This window comes from Lethenteron reissneri, unplaced genomic scaffold, assembly GCF_015708825.2.
Source record: "Lethenteron reissneri isolate LAM-NWPU_2019-01 unplaced genomic scaffold, ASM1570882v1 scaffold_1536, whole genome shotgun sequence".
Classification (NCBI taxonomy): domain Eukaryota; kingdom Metazoa; phylum Chordata; class Hyperoartia; order Petromyzontiformes; family Petromyzontidae; genus Lethenteron; species Lethenteron reissneri.
The window spans coordinates 122,515-138,804 of NW_026891263.1; the positions used below are offsets into that span (position 1 = coordinate 122,515).

General features: G+C 53.9%; 1 protein-coding gene and 1 non-coding gene across 2 annotated transcripts; one reads left to right on the forward strand and one right to left on the reverse strand.

The window, feature by feature from the left end:
- Positions 1-866: 866 nt before the first annotated feature.
- LOC133362583 (fibroblast growth factor 18-like) lies at positions 867-7,783 on the forward strand (the record flags this gene model as incomplete). Its single annotated transcript, XM_061581516.1, has 6 exons — positions 867-879; positions 1,274-1,364; positions 2,144-2,267; positions 4,748-4,931; positions 6,727-6,833; positions 7,630-7,783. Coding segments are annotated over exons 1-6 (673 nt in total), but the record flags the coding sequence as incomplete, so codon positions are not given.
- Positions 7,784-15,857: 8,074 nt separating this feature from the next.
- Positions 15,858-15,929, reverse strand: TRNAQ-CUG (transfer RNA glutamine (anticodon CUG)). Its single transcript has one exon. It is a non-coding gene; the product is annotated as a tRNA-Gln (tRNA).
- Between the last annotated feature and the right edge of the window lie 361 nt (positions 15,930-16,290).

The following is a 16,290-nucleotide window of genomic DNA, read 5'->3' on the forward strand; positions in this document are numbered from 1 at the left end:
ATCTCTCATTAACACTGGTGTTGTCCGCATATGCGAGCATTATACTCTTATGCAGCAATGGAAGCTCATTCAAGCTAATCTCTCTCCCTAATCCCTCTCTCTCTAATCTCCCCCATTAATACGTCTGACGTGCTTGCGTCCGTGAATGGAATTCTTTTCCAGGCCAGACCCCGCTTGCTTGCCCATCGCCACGTATATGACCTTGTTTGTAACTGCTCTCTCGCTGGTTCAGCAGTTCCACTGCTGGATTATATTTTTCTGCCTGAGGACGACCACTTGTGTTGCTATGATTTATTTTATTTTATACCTACGTGACTTTACCGAAAGAACCAAAGCGTTTCGTAGTAATAAAGTGTAAGCAGGTGACTTGTTACCACGTCTCGGTGTGAGTAATTTTTAAGGACACTACATTTGGTGTTAGAAGTGCTGACGATCCTTCGCCGGCATGTCCAAAGCAGCAGTAAAATGTAAAAAACCCACCTGTTGCGTCGTCCGACAACGACGCCGAGCAAGACATCGTTCCTCCGACAGCTCCCGTTGCCGGAGGTCCAAGCAACTGCTGCGACGACGACGTGCTTCAGTCAGCTCAGGAGTGCGTGGCGAGTCCAGCCCAGCCGCCTCCTCCGCAGAGCTGGCTGGACATCGCCGGCCCCCTGGCGAAGATTGCCGTCATCTCTTTGAGCGCATGACGGCTGCGACTTCCGCTGGACACCAGGACACGCTTTCCACCGCTGCCATGACCCACGTGACTGGGGCGCTTACATTTCGGTGGCTGCAGCCGTGCTCCAACCGTCCTTCATTTCGGGCGATCCGCCTTCCAAGGTTGAAGCTGCCTCTTCGCCCTTGCTGGACACTTCCGAGTCCCGATGGCTGCCACCGGTGCATCAGTTCACTGTTGCGGGAGGAGATTGGACGGCTTTTCGTCGTCGATTCGAGGCCGCCTACTCCTTGGTGGGACGGACATCCCGTGAGGTGCTTCAAGCTCTTCCGACGGCCCTCGACGACGACTCGTTAGCCGCTTTTGTTTGCCATCCCCTTGAGCAGCGCCTACACCGAGGTGGCCGCTATGTTTGATCCCCCCGTCTAATGTTCGGAGAGGATTCAGGCTTCGGCGACGGGGAGGAAACGAGACGCCGCTGGCTTACCGCAGTGCGCTCCTCGCCTCAGGGCACGCGGCCTTCCCTCGCACGGACAGAGTCGCCTTGGATTCCCTCGCCTTGAAGCGGATTCTCTCCTTGGCTCGGGAGCTTGGGGATCGCCCTCGCGGTGGCAGAGGAAGAAGGCGACCTGACTTCTCTGCAGGTGGCCCACGGCATCCAAGCACACCTCAACCACGAGGACTGGCCGGCAGTGGACGAGCGGACGTGTGCCTCTTTCGCCCGGGGGATCGGACGGAAGGAGCATCGCCCTGCGCCCATCAGCAGAGGAATGGTGCCCTGAGCTGAGCCGGCCGCCTGGGCGTTCTTCCCGGACCTGCTATAGGGGCGGCCGCCAGGGCCGCATCGCCGTCGACCGCCGCTATGGGACCGGCAGGTTCTCGTCGCCTCCGTCCTCCAGCTTCAACACCTCCCTCCCCCTTCCGAAATACACATGCGAGTCCGGACACATCAGACACACGCCCGTTCTTGTCCCATCATCCATCTCACCCTGTGAAAACTCGCACCGTCGTGACTCGTACACAGGGCGTGGGGTCGCTAGTGTGTTGGCCTCGCTGCGTCAAACAGTGGAACGCACTGGCTCATCACGTAGTGGAGGTTCTTCAACAGTGATGGGGTTAATTCAGGGGATCCAGGTTCGTCTGTTGATAGACACAGGGGCCGTGGTGACTACGGTCTCCGAGGCTGTGTGTCGTATGTTGCCTTCGCCGTCCGATCGTCTTGCCGCCATGGGAAGCGCTTGTGTGGCGGCTAACAGAGGGAGTCTGGCCATAATGGGTCAGATGGGCACCGATTTTATAGGCAGAATGCCCTTGAAAATTCTCATCGACCAGGGTGTATTGAAATGCCATTGGGAAAGCGATTTTTGTTTCCGAACTCCCCCGGTCGTGAGCCATCGCAGAACGCCGTCATTCGAGCGATGGCCGGCGGAACCCTTAAAGTTCCTCCGGGCTCCCAAATGCTCGTTCCGCTGCGATTGCGCAAAGAGTTGCCTGCAACGGCGGGCCCGGAGGAGGGTGTCCTGCTAACCCCTTCGAACGCCGTGTCGCGATCTCCTTCCCTTGCGGGGCGACGGCTATTGTATCCGCCGAGCGGGTGCCGTTCCTACAAGTACTCAATTCGGGGCATGCGCCGGTTGTGATTCAGGCGGTCACTGTCCTGGCGCTTGCCACGGTGGCCCGGTGTTTTGATAGCACGGAGCCATTTCCTGGTTTCGCGGGAAGCGTTGGTGAAGCTGATGAGCCGGACTCCGCATGGTTGGAATCTCTTTGCTCTTAGAAACCCGGACTGACGGAGGCTCAGCGAGCTCAGCTGCGCCAGCTCACACGTGATTTTTTTCGATGTAAATTTCGATGTAAAGCTTTCGTGACTGCAGGGATTCATCTTCTTGGTTCTTTCGGTAATGTCACGTAGAAGGGAAATAATAAAATAATAATAAAACATAATAAAATACAATTTTCACGACGTTTCAGCCACAACGCAAGCAGCCGTCCTCAGGTGAAGAACAGGGCTGTCTTTCCGGGCGGACGGGTTCTCCTCTCCCGAATCCAGCGGCGACGGCGCGTGTGGCGGCTGGGGGACGTTAGGCGCGCGGCACCGCGGCACCTGAGGACGGGATCGCACGACTCCGCTGAGGACAAACCTCGGCGGGAACACACCTCGGCTCGCCAGACACATCTACGGTGTGGTGATGGAACGAACTCCCGTGGCGCAATGAAAGGCTTGAGGCGCGAGGGATGTACAAAGCAACTCCGCCGAATCCGAGCGCACTGCGGTCCAACGACCCGAATCGCATCAACCGACCCCCTCCAGGGTTTAAACAATTTGGACGACGTGCCCACCGGTACCTGTGGACAGTGCAACCAGCCTCTGTGCCCTGGCACCCACTCATGTGTGGAAGGACGGGGACCCCTCAGCCGCGCATTTGCCAATTGGCGCGAATTGGAATTCTCCCTGGAAGCCTCCCGCGCTTCGGAAAGCTTCTGAAGAGTAAAAGGCACGGAGTCAGCCATTTTGGATTTAGTCCTGTTTGGCGCGGCTCGTAACTGGACTTCAATCGGGGGGTCGTGTTCTCTCCCGTACAGAAAAAAAAACGGTGAGTAGCCAGTGGATGGAGTGACATCTGCTATGTCACTATATGCTAATTAATCTCCCATAGGACTCAAAGTTACATAATCTTCAATAGGAATCAATGTACTGTTTAATCTCCCATATGGTTCTATGTGTGTCTCCCCGTGTGTATGTGTGTCTGTCAGTCTGTGTACGTATGTTAGTGACTCCCTAACTGTCTGCATATGTGAGTGTGTGTGTCTGTGAGTGTGTCTGTGTGGAAGCTACCTGGTCTGTCGCTCCGCACGAAGCTTCGGGTCTTCTCGGCCACAGTCATTCCCTCCCTTCTCTACGCTTGCAAAACGTGGACCCCCCTAATGAAACATCTTCACTGGTTCGAAACATTTAGGCTGGCCTGCCTACGATCAATCCTGGGTTTAACCAGGCTGGATTGTGTGAGGAGCTCACAAATCGTCGAAAGATCTGGACAAAGTCCCATCGGTGAGCTCCTCCGGCAGGCAAGGCTGCGTTGGCTGGGTCATGTAGCCCGCATGCCCAGCCACCGCATGCCCAAACAGCTTTTGTTCGGCCGGATTGAGGGGGCTAAACGGGCGCGGCACGGGCTAGAGACGAGATGGAGTGATGTGGTACAGGAGGACGTGGAGCTGAGTGGACTTACCGATGACTGGTACCAGCGGTGTCAAGATCGGCCTCTGTGGAGGAGGCTCGTGAAGGACGCTACTGGGCAGTTGGAGGCAGTCGCCCTCCAACAACAACGGAGGGCGGAGGAGCGATGCTCACAACAACGAGCAGAGCGCCGGGTGGCTAAAGCACAGCAAGTTGGCACAGGTGGTGTATCAGCCAGTCCTCTCAGTCGACCCGTGGCACCTGGGCCTACCCCGTGACCTCCTGCCAGCGGGCTTTCGACACTTCACGTGGCCTCAAGGTGCACATAGCCTGGCACAAGCATCGTGGTGACGTCACCGCCACTTAGTGGCGAATGGCGGTTGTTGTTGTTGTGTGTGAGAGCGGTGGGCGTAGTGGTTAGCGCGTTGCGCTATGAACCCGGCAATCCGGGTTCGATTGCCGCTCACGGCCAACACCAGTCGCGATTATTTGAACCGGTCCTGGGCCTCCCCTAGGTCGACTCGGCCCCAAATGAGTACCTGGCGTGGTGTGTAAACGTCGCCACTGGGGAGACAAAGGCGGTCGGGCGTGGTGCTGGCCACCCACCCCCTCGTGTGCCGTTCCGGCCTTCATAGGTGCTCGCTAACAGCACTTTCCCCAACAGTTTGTTAAGGCTAAACGGGGGATCTTTGTCTTTGTGCCCCTAGGTGTTGGTTGTCACTGGCGCTCTACCCACAGGTACAGGTGAGCGTGAGCGCGCTTGCACTAACGCACGGGTCCCTCTATGCCTGTCTGTGTGCGGGGAGAGGGTAGCAATCATACAAGGGATCCCAGGTTAGTCTCTACGAGTCTCTATGAGTCTCCATCTACCTCTATGAGTCTCTGTGTATCTCCATGACAACCCCGTCCCCCAGCTGGCCGGGTCTCCTCCCTCCTCGTGGGTCTTCGATCGCCACGTGCAGGAGGCGTCGCGTCGCTCCGACGACTTGTCGCGCCGTGTCGTGCGCACCTACCAGCTGTACTCGCGCGCCAGCGGGGCCCACGTGCAGGTGCTGGGCCCACAGATCGTGGCGCGCGGGGGGGACGGGGACCCCTACGGTGAGACGGGGCTAGAGCCACAGAGAGCCACACAGAGAGCCACAGAGAGACCCATAGACTCGTCACACAGAGACCCACAGAGACCCACAGACTCACCACACAGAGCCACAGACTCACCACACAGAGACCCACAGACTCACCACACAGAGACCCACAGACTCACTCACACAGAGACCCATAGACTCACCACACAGAGACCCACAGACTCATCACACAGAGACCCACAGACTCACCACACAGAGACCCACAGACTCATCACACAGAGACCCACAGACTCACCACACAGAGACCCACAGACTCATCGCACAGAGACCCACAGAGACCCACAGACTCACCACACAGAGACCCACAGACTCACCACACAGAGACCCACAGACTCACCACACAGAGACCCACAGACTCACCACACAGAGACCCACAGACTCACTCACACAGAGACCCATAGACTCACCACACAGAGACCCACAGACTCATCACAGAGACCCACAGACTCACCACACAGAGACCCACAGACTCACCACACAGACCCACAGACTCGTCACACAGAGACCCATAGACTCATCACACAGAGAGCCACAGACTCATCACACAGAGAGCCACGGACTCACCACACAGAGACCCACAGACTCACCACACAGAGACCCATAGACTCACCACACAGAGACCCACAGACTCACCACACAGAGACCCACAGACTCACTACACCGAGAGCCACAGACTCACCACACCGAGAGCCACAGACTCACCACACCGAGAGCCACAGACTCACCACACAGAGACCCACAGACTCACCACACAGAGACCCACAGACTCACCACACAGAGACCCACAGACTCACCACACAGAGACCCACAGACTCACCACACAGAGACCCACAGACTCAACCCCTCACACAGAGACCCACAGACTCATCACACAGAGACCCACAGACTCATCACACAGAGACCCACAGACTCACCACACAGAGACCCACAGACTCGTCACACAGAGACCCATAGACTCATCACACAGAGAGCCACAGACTAATCACACAGAAAGCCACAGACTCACCACACAGAGACCCACAGACTCACCACACAGAGACCCACAGACTCACCACACAGAGACCCATAGACTCACCACACAGAGACCCACAGAATCACCACACAGAGACCCACAGACTCACCACACCGAGAGCCACAGACTCACCACACCGAGAGCCACAGACTCACCACACCGAGAGCCACAGACTCACCACACAGAGACCCACAGACTCACCACACAGAGACCCACAGACTCACCACACAGAGACCCACAGACTCACCACACAGAGACCCACAGACTCACCACACTGAGAGCCACAGACTCACCACACCGAGAGCCACAGACTCACCACACAGAGACCCACAGACTCACCACACAGAGACCCACAGACTCACCACACAGAGACCCACAAACTCACCACACAGAGACCCACAGACTCACCGCACAGAGACCCATAGACTCACCGCGCAGAGACCCACAGACTCACCACACAGAGACCCATAGACTCACCACACAGAGACCCACAGACTCACCACACAGAGACCCACAGACTCACCACACAGAGACCCACAGACTAACCACACCTGGCGTAGATCACTCAAAGCGCGAGTGCCGTGATGGTGACGACGTCTCCACCTCCTCCTCCTCCTCCACCACCTCCTCCACCTCCTCCTCCACCTCCTCCTCCACCTCCTCCTCCTCCTCCTCCACCACCTCCTCCACCTCCTCCTCCTCCTCCACCTCCTCCTCCACCTCCTCCTCCTCCCCGCAGCGCTGCTCCGGGCGGAGACGGATTCGTTTGGTGGGAACATTCGTCTGCTCGGGGTTCGGACGCGGTACCACATCTGCATGGACAGGAATGGCAACCTGGTGGGCAAGGTGGGCGGAGACCGCACTCACTCACTCACCCACTCACTCACCCACTCAGTCATCCACTCACTCACTCAACCACTCACTCACTCACCCACTCACTCACCCACTCACTCACTCACTCAACCACTCACTCAACAACTCACTCATTCACTCAACCACTCACTCACTCAACCACTCACTCACCCACACACTCACCCACTCACTCACCCACTCACCCACTCACCCACTTGCTCACTCGCTCACTCGCTCACTCACTCAACCACTCGCCCACTCACTCAACCACCCACTCACTCAACCACTCACTCACTCAACCACTCACTCACTCACCCACACACTCACCCACTCACTCACCCACCCACCCACCCACCCACCCACTCACTCACTCACTCACCCACTCACTCACCCACCCACTCACCCACTCACTCACTCACCCACCCACCCACTCACTCACTCACTCACCCACCCACTCACTCACTCACCCACTCACTCACTAACCCACCCACCCACTCACTCACCCACTCACCCACTCACTCACCCACACACTCACTCACCCACTCACCCACCCACTCACTCAACCACTCACCCGCCCACTTACCCACTCACTCACTCAAACATTCACCCACTCACTCACCCACTCACTCAACCACTCACCCACCCACTCACTCACTCACTCGCTCAGTCGCTCGCTCACTCACTCACCCACTCACCCACTCACTCACTCAATCACCCACCCACTCACTCACCCACTCACTCACTCACCCACCCACTCACCCCCTAATCCCCCCCCACTCACCCCGCTCAGCTGGACGGCCGTGACCGAGGTTGTGTCTTCACCGAGCTCTACCTGGAGAACCACTACACGGCGCTGCGGAGTGCGGAGCACCCCCAGCGCTTTGCGGCCTTCGACCGGCGTGGACGCGCCACGAGGGCCGCCAGCGCCATCACCAGCGCCATGGGCACCACCAACGCCACCACCAGCGCCACCACCACCAGAACCACCACCACCAGAACCACCACCACCAGAACCACCAGCACCACCACCACCACCACCGCCAGCACCACCACCAGCACCACCACCACCACCACACCCACCACCACCACCACCAGCGCCACCACCAGCACCACCAGCATCACCACCACCAGCGCCACCACCAGCACCACCAGCACCACCACAACCACCAGCGCCACCACCAGCACCACCAGCGCCGCCAGGCGGGCGAAGAGCCGCCGGCCTCCTGGTGCGTCGCACTTCCTCAAGCGGCCGCCGTGGGGCCATTCGTGGATGCCGCCCTCAGCCACCTTCCACGTGATGCAGCCGTGACCGCCATGAGACTGTGGGTCTCTGTGTGGTGAGTCTGTGGGTCTCTGTGTGGTGAGTCTGTGGGTCTCTGTGTGGTGAGTCTGTGGGTCTCTGTGTGGTGAGTCTGTGGGTCTCTGTGTGGTGAGTCTGTGGGTCTCTGTGTGGTGAGTCTGTGGGTCTCTGTGTGGTGAGTCTGTGGATCTCTGTGTGGTGAGTCTATGGGTCTCTGTGTGATGAGTCTATGGGTCTCTGTGTGGTGAGTATATGGGTCTCTGTGTGGTGAGTCTATAGGTCTCTGTGTGGTGATTCTATGGGTCTCTGTGTGGTGAGTATATGGGTCTCTGTGTGATGAGTCTGTGGGTCTCTGTGTGGTGGGTCTGTGGGTCTCTGTGTGGTGAGTCTGTGGGTCTCTGTGTGGTGAGTCTATGGGTCTCTGTGTGATGAGTCTGTGGGTCTCTGTGTGGGTGAGTCTGTGTGGTGAGTCTGTGGGTCTCTGTGTGGTGAGTCTGTGGGTTTCTGTGTGGTGAGTCTGTGTGGTGAGTCTGTGGGTCTCTGTGTGGTGAGTCTGTGTGGTGAGTCTGTGGGTCTCTGTGTGGTGAGTCTGTGGGTCTCTGTGTGGTGAGTCTGTGTGGTGAGTCTGTGGGTCTCTGTGTGGTGAGTCTGTGTGGTGAGTCTGTGGGTCTCTGTGTGGTGAGTCTGTGGGTCTCTGTGGTGAGTCTGTGTGTGAGTCTGTGGGTCTCTGTGTGAGTCTGTGTGGTGAGTCTGTGGGTCTCTGTGTGGTGAGTCTGTGGGTCTCTGTGTGGTGAGTCTGTGGGTCTCTGTGTGAGTCTGTGGGTCTCTGTGTGGTGAGTCTGTGGGTCTCTGTGTGGTGAGTCTGGGTCTCTGTGTGGTGAGTCTGTGGGTCTCTGTGTGGTGAGTCTATGGGTCTCTGTGTGTGAGTCTGTGGGTCTCTGTGTGGTGAGTCTGTGGGTCTCTGTGTGGTGAGTCTATGGGTCTCTGTGTGAGTCTGTGGGTCTCTGTGTGGTGAGTCTATGGGTCTCTGTGTGGTGAGTCTATGGGTCTGTGTGGTGAGTCTGTGGGTCTCTGTGTGGTGAGTCTATGGGTCTCTGTGTGGTGAGTCTGTGGGTCTCTGTGTGGTGAGTCTGTGGGTCTCTGTGTGGTGAGTCTGTGGGTCTCTTGTGGTGAGTCTGTGGGTCTCTGTGTGGTGAGTCTGTGGGTCTCTGTGTGGTGAGTCTGTGGGTCTCTGTGTGGTGAGTCTGTGGGTCTCTGTGTGGTGAGTCTGTGGGTCTCTGTGTGGTGAGTCTGTGGGTCTCTGTGTGTGAGTCTGTGGGTCTCTGTGTGGTGAGTCTGTGGGTCTCTGTGTGGTGAGTCTGTGGGTCTCTGTGTGGTGAGTCTGTGGGTCTCTGTGTGGTGAGTCTGTGTGGTGAGTCTGTGGGTCTCTGTGTGATGAGTCTGTGGGTCTCTGTGTGTGAGTCTGTGGGTCTCTGTGTGGTGAGTCTGTGGGTCTCTGTGTGGTGAGTCTGTGGGTCTCTGTGTGGTGAGTCTGTGGGTCTCTGTGTGGTGAGTCTGTGGGTCTCTGTGTGGTGAGTCTGTGGGTCTCTGTGTGGTGAGTCTGTGGGTCTCTGTGTGGTGAGTCTGTGGGTCTCTGTGTGGTGAGTCTGTGGGTCTCTGTGTGGTGAGTCTGTGGGTCTCTGTGTGGTGAGTCTGTGGGTCTCTGTGTGGTGAGTCTGTGGGTCTCTGTGTGGTGAGTCTGTGGGTCTCTGTGTGGTGAGTCTGTGGGTCTCTGTGTGTGAGTGTGGGTCTCTGTTGTGAGTCTGTGGGTCTCTGTGGTGAGTCTGTGGGTCTCTGTGTGGTGAGTATGTGGGTCTCTGTGGTTAGTCTGTGGGTCTCTGTGTGGTGAGTCTATGGGTCTCTGTGCGGTGAATTCTGTGTGGTGAGTCTGTGGGTCTCTGTGTGGTGAGTCTATGGGTCTCTGTGTGGTGAGTCTGTGGGTCTCTGTGTGGTGAGTCTGTGGGTCTCTGTGTGGTGAGTCTGTGGTCTCTGTGTGGTGAGTCTGTGTGGTGAGTCTGTGGGTCTCTGTGTGGTGAGTCTATGGGTCTCTGTGGTGAGTCTGTGTGGTGAGTCTGTGGGTCTCTGTGTGGTGAGTCTATGGGTCTCTGTGTGGTGAGTCTGTGGGTCTCTGTGTGGTGAGTCTGTGGGTCTCTGTGTGGTGAGTCTGTGGGTCTCTGTGTGTGATCTGTGTGGTGAGTCTGTGGGTCTCTTGTGTGATGAGTCTGTGGGTCTCTGGGTGGTGAGTCTGTGGAGTCTGGTCTGTGTGGTGAGTCTGTGGGGTCTCTGTGTGGTGGTCCTATGGGTTCTGTGTGGTGAGTCTATGGGTCTTTGTGTGGTTGAGTCTGTGGCTCTCTGTGTGGTGAGTCTATGGGTCTCTGGGTGGTGAGTCTGTGGGTCTTCTGGGTGTGAGTCTATGGGTCTCTGTGTGATGAGTCTGTGGGTCTCTGTGTGGTGGGTCTATGGGTCTCTGTGTGATGAGTCTGTGGGTCTCTGTGTGGTGAGTCTGTGGGTCTCTGTGTGGTGAGTCTGTGGGTCTCTGTGTGTTGAGTCTGTGGGTCTCTGTGTGGTGAGTCTGTGGGTCTCTGTGTGGTGAGTCTGTGGGTCTCTGTGGTGATGAGTCTGGGTCTCTTGTGATGAGTCTGTGGGTATCTGTTGTGGATGAGTCTGTTGGGTCTCTGTGTGATGAGTCTGTGGGTCTCTGTGTGGTGAGTCTGTGGGCTGTGTGGTGAGTCTGTGGGTCTCTGTGTGGTGAGTCTGTGGGTCTCTGTGTGGTGAGTCTGTGGGTCTCTGTGTGTTGAGTCTGGGGTCTGTGTGGTGAGTCTATGGGTCTCTGTGTGTTGAGTCTGTGGGTCTCTGTGTGGTGAGTCTGTGGGTCTCTGTGTGGTGAGTCTGTGGGTCTCTGTGTGATGAGTCTGTGGGTCTCTATGTGATGAGTCTGTGGGTCTTTGTGTGGTGAGTCTGTGGGTCTCTGTGTGGTGAGTCTGTGGGTCTCTGTGTGATGAGTCTGTGGGTCTCTATGTGATGAGTCTGTGGGTCTCTGTGTGGTGAGTCTGTGGGTCTCTGTGTGGTGAGTCTGTGGGTCTCTGTGGGGTGAAGCCATGAGTCTTTCTGGAACAAGAGTCTTGAGACCTGAATAAAATGCATCTTATATATAAAAGTCTCCGTGCGCTCGCGCTTGCGGGGGATTTGGCTCTCGGACGATGGTATTTAACACTGAAATAATTTGCCAGGCGGCACGCCCTAAGCCCCGTGGTGGGTATAGGCTATTCCGTTTTCCCGTCCGTAAACTATAAAGTAGTTTAATTAACACATTTGTGCCGTTTCTATTATTCATTATTTACTTACTGCACGACATCGACTGTACCAAGTGACGCCAATTGCATGGGGGGGGCGGACCCTGCCAAGTGATGCGCGTTCGCTCGAGCTCACGGGAGACATTTTCTTTCACGCGTTTTACAGACAACACGTACACACATCACGCTGCGGATATTTCTTCACAGTGTCATGTCCTCTTCGCCCCCCCCCCCCCCCCCAAAACGATGCGTTCAGTTTATACCACAGACTCCGTAGATAATAATATTTTACTGCTTACATAGCATTATTCTTGCACGGGCAGGGGATGCTGGGGGGTCGGGTAGCGGCCCAGCCGCTAGCCTGGCAACGTGCCAACTCCGCGCCTCGCCAATGTAGGCCAGGACGGGGGCTAAGCATGGCACAAGGCCTCAACACGCCTATGGTAAGTACAAAGTTCCTTGCTTCTTACGCTAACAACTCAAGTCCATTGTTTACTATTGTTAAAGACATTAGTTTACAAACATTACAATAATAATGTTTGTGTGCAGATAAAAACTCAGCTTCATTGTTTACCAATATGAAACAAGTTCACAGATGTTACAATAATAATGTTTGTGTGCAGATAAAAACTCAGCTTCATTGTTTACCATTATGAAACAAGTTCACAGATGTTACAATAATTATGTTTGCGTGAAGATAACAACTCAGGTTTATTGTTTACCATTATGAAACGAGTTGATATGTTACAATAATTATGTTTGTGTGCACAAAACTCTTTTTGGATTTTTGGGTTGCTCAATTTCCCCTTTTTTGCTGTGCTTTTGCTGTGTGTGCGAGTACATATGTGTGTGTTTACGTCAATGTGTATTTTAGTCCACGTATCGATGTGTGCGAGTCGGTGTGTGTGTGTGTGAGTCGCTGTATGTGTGTGTGAGTCGCTGTGTGTGTGTACGTCCATATATGTGTGTGTAACTCCATGTGTGTATATCTCAAGTGGATGTCTGTGTGACAGTCGACATGTGTATGTGTGTGTACGGCAATGTGTGTGTCACTCTATGTGTGTGTGTGTCGCTGTGTGTGTGTACGTCCATATATGTGTGTGTAACTCCATGTGTGTGTATCTCAAGTGGATGTCTGTGTGACAGTCGACATGTGTATGTGTGTGTACGGCAATGTGTGTGTCACTCTATGTATGTGTGTGTGTCTCAGTCCATGTGTGTGTGTGTTAGTCGCTGTGTGTGCATGCCTCCATGTTAGTCAGTGTAACTCCATTTCTTTGCGTGTCTGTAGGTCCATGTGTGCATCTTAGTCCATGCGTGTGCTTTATTGACCTGCTCAAGGCCTATGATACCATCAGTAGGCCTGGACTCTGGGTTGCTCTTCGTGCTTTCCGAGTCCCGAACCCACTCATCACAATCCTTAAGGACCTTCATGATGGTGAGCGGCCTCGCGTCAGAGCCATTCCCTTTACACCTTGGGGTGCAACAGGGATGTCCTCTGGCTCCCACATTGAATGTAGTTCGTCGAGCCTTCAATGCCTGTACCGAAAGAATTCCCATCTGCTACAGATACAATGGGAGGCTGATCGATGCCCGGGTGCGGTCAAGGGATGGCTCCTTATTGCTCAACCACGTTATGTATGCCGATGATCTGCTAATGGCTGCTCACTCGGAGGAGGAGTTCGAGGTGCTGCTGCTGAACCTGGAGCTTGCCACCAACAGGTGGGGTCTTACCATCAGCCCAACCAAAGCTAAGCACCTGCCTGGCTATTTTGTACCATCCGACACTCCACCCCCACAACTCCCAATTGGTGATGGGCCAGTTGTGGAGACAGTGGAGAGTTTCCCTGGGCAGTGTGCTAATGACCGGCTCCGGTTTAACAGCAGAGGTCTCACTCCGAATCAGTCAAGCTGCAGTATCTTTTAATTGGCTGCGTAACGCTGTGTGGAAGCTACCTGGTCTATCACTCCATACGAAGCTTCAGGTCTTCTCGGGCACGGTCATTCCCTCCCTTCTCTACGCTTGCGAAACTTGGACCCCCTAATGGAACATCTTCGCCGGTTAGAAACATTTAGGCTGGCCTGCCTACGATCCATCCTGGGTTTAACCAGGCTGCATTGTGTGAGGAGCTCACAAATCCTTGAAAGATGTGGACAAAGTCTCATCGGTGACCTCTGGCAGGCAAGGCTGCGTTGCCTGAGTCATGTAGCCCGCAGCTTTTGTTCGGCCGGATCGAGGGGGCTAGACGGGCGCGGCACGGGCTGGAGAAGACATGGAGTGATGTGCTACAGGAGGACTTGGAGCTGAGTCCACTTGCGGATGACTGGTACCAGCCGTGTCAAGATCGGCCACTGTGGAGGAGGCTCCTGAAGGACGCTACTGGACAGTTGGAAGCAGTCACCCTCCAACAACAACGGAGGGCGGAGGAGCGACGCTCACAACAAAGAGTGGAGTGCCGGGTGGCTAAAGCACAGAAAGTTGCCACAGTAGGGGCCACAGGTGGTGCATCAGCCAGTCGTCTCAGTCAGTTGACCTGTACATCTGGGTTCGCCCCGTGACCTCTTGCCAGCGGGCGTTCGACACTTCCCGTGGCCTCAAGGTGCACATAGCCTGGCACAAGCATTGTTGTGACGTCACCGCCACTTAGTGGCGAATGGCGGTTGTTGTTGTTCAGTCTATGTATGTATGTGTGAGTCAATTTGTGCGTGTAACTCTATGTGTGTGTATCAATGGATTTGCGTGCGTACCTACATGTGTCTGCCTTTTTCGCCCGGGCAACGCCGGGTACTAACCGCTAGTTATTAATATATCTCTGTCTGTCGTCAATTGCCAGTTGCAACGTGGTGAGATCAAATGTTGGTACCTCCACCTTTTCCAACTTGTCTGGTGAACGTGGAGAAGTAGGTTCAATGCTGAATATTTCACACACACACAGACAACACACGAGGCTTGGGGCTTGCCTCCAGGGTTCAAGTTCAAGTTCATTGATTAGGTGGAGCCCTGTGAGCCATTCGGCTCTTGAATCGGGTGCAACCGCAACAAACAAAAACATGAACAAGAAAACATCTTAATGTGACTATGTGACTGAGTGCAAACAAAAAATCCAAGAAAAGACGGCAAAATATTGCAGAAAAAGCACTGTACACCAACGCTGTGTGCAAAAATCCCAGTGGGATGCAAGTCAAACAACAACAGCAACAACCACAAGACAACTTAGATTAAGTCCATGTGCTGTAACAGCCATCACAGGTGCTGACAGCACGTGCCCCAAGAAGATGCTCATGCTGGTACACAGCCTGGAGTCACACACATTCACAGCCAGGTTTGACTTCCCCATTGAGCTTCTGAGTGATGGCGTCAGTTGTGTGTCCACACGGCCGTGGTAGTATCATCACAGCTCCTATGACCTGCACTGTTTCATTGCTTTTATGGCTTTATTTTGGTGATTTTTGAAACGTTTTTTCGGTTTGGCCATGTTTGTTTGTTGTAGTACAGAGTTAGACTGATGGCCTTAATCTAAGTTGTCTTGTGGTTGTTGTTGTTTGACTTGCATCGCACTGGGATTTTTGCACACAGTGTTGGTGTACGGTGCTTTTTCTGCAATGTTTTGCTGTCTTTTCTTGGATTTTCTATTTGCACTCAGTCACATAGTCACTTTAAGATGTTTTCTTGTTCATGTTTTTGTTTGTTGCGGTTGCACCCGATTCAAGAGCCGAATGGCTCACAGGGCTCTATACCTAATAAATGAAACTTGAAACTTGCTTGGACCACAGAACAAGTTCCGCAGGATGTTAGAAGGATGCTCCGTGGATCCCAAAACGATGAGAAGCGAGATTGGTATCGATTTCATCGACTGCTGGGGGCGGCGTCTTGCTCCTCAGTGTGTCGGAAAAGTTCCAGACAAAGAATTGTTCAGCAAATTATTGCCAGACAAGAGCCAAGCAGAAGTTTGTGGAATCATCGTGCGAATTCAGAACAAGCGGGTCTGAACAGGTGGCGCATGTCCTGTCTGTCAGCTACAGCAGAGGAATAGAGAATGTCAACAAGACCTGCACCTTTCCTTGTTTGTGTAATAAAGGACTCTTCAACAGTGTAGATCACCGTTGTCCTTTATTCGGGTTCTTGTCTCTCTCGCCCCTATAGGTTTTTCGGTAAAGTCATGTAGGTAAAAAACAAAAATAATAATATAATAAAATAAAAAATAAATCACATTTATTTTATTTCTATTATTATTTACATTAATTATTTTTTTAACCTACGTAACTTTACCGAAAAACCTAAGAGTATAACAAAAACTTAACTTGGAGTTTTCGTGACTGCAGGAATTACTCTTTGGTTCTTTCGGTCAAGTCACGTATAAAGAGAAAAAAATAATTATTATTTGCAGGTCCCACCGAGATTTGAACTCGGATCGCAGGATTCAGAGTCCTGCGTGCTAACCATTACACCACGGAACCCCCAGGTAGAGCTGCCTCATTGCACAACCTCTTGGCAGCAGCTGCTGAGCCCACATTTAGAAAAGTGTTTTCTGAGAACCGAGCCATCTGCACTTGCTCCTGACACCGCATATCCTTTCTGTACTGCCATCTCCTGGCCAGTTTCACAAAGATAATTCATTTTAATATCAAACACGTGAAGGGGCATTACTTTTCCATGAATTCATTTGAAAACTTTAACTCAAAATTTTTGTTGTTTTATTGAGTTTTATTTTGAGTTATTTTTATGGAACTCTCCATTTTAAACGCTACTAAAAATGTTTACACCTGGCACAATCACAGGGGCTACCAACAGAAACCGCACGTGACATGAGTGCACACT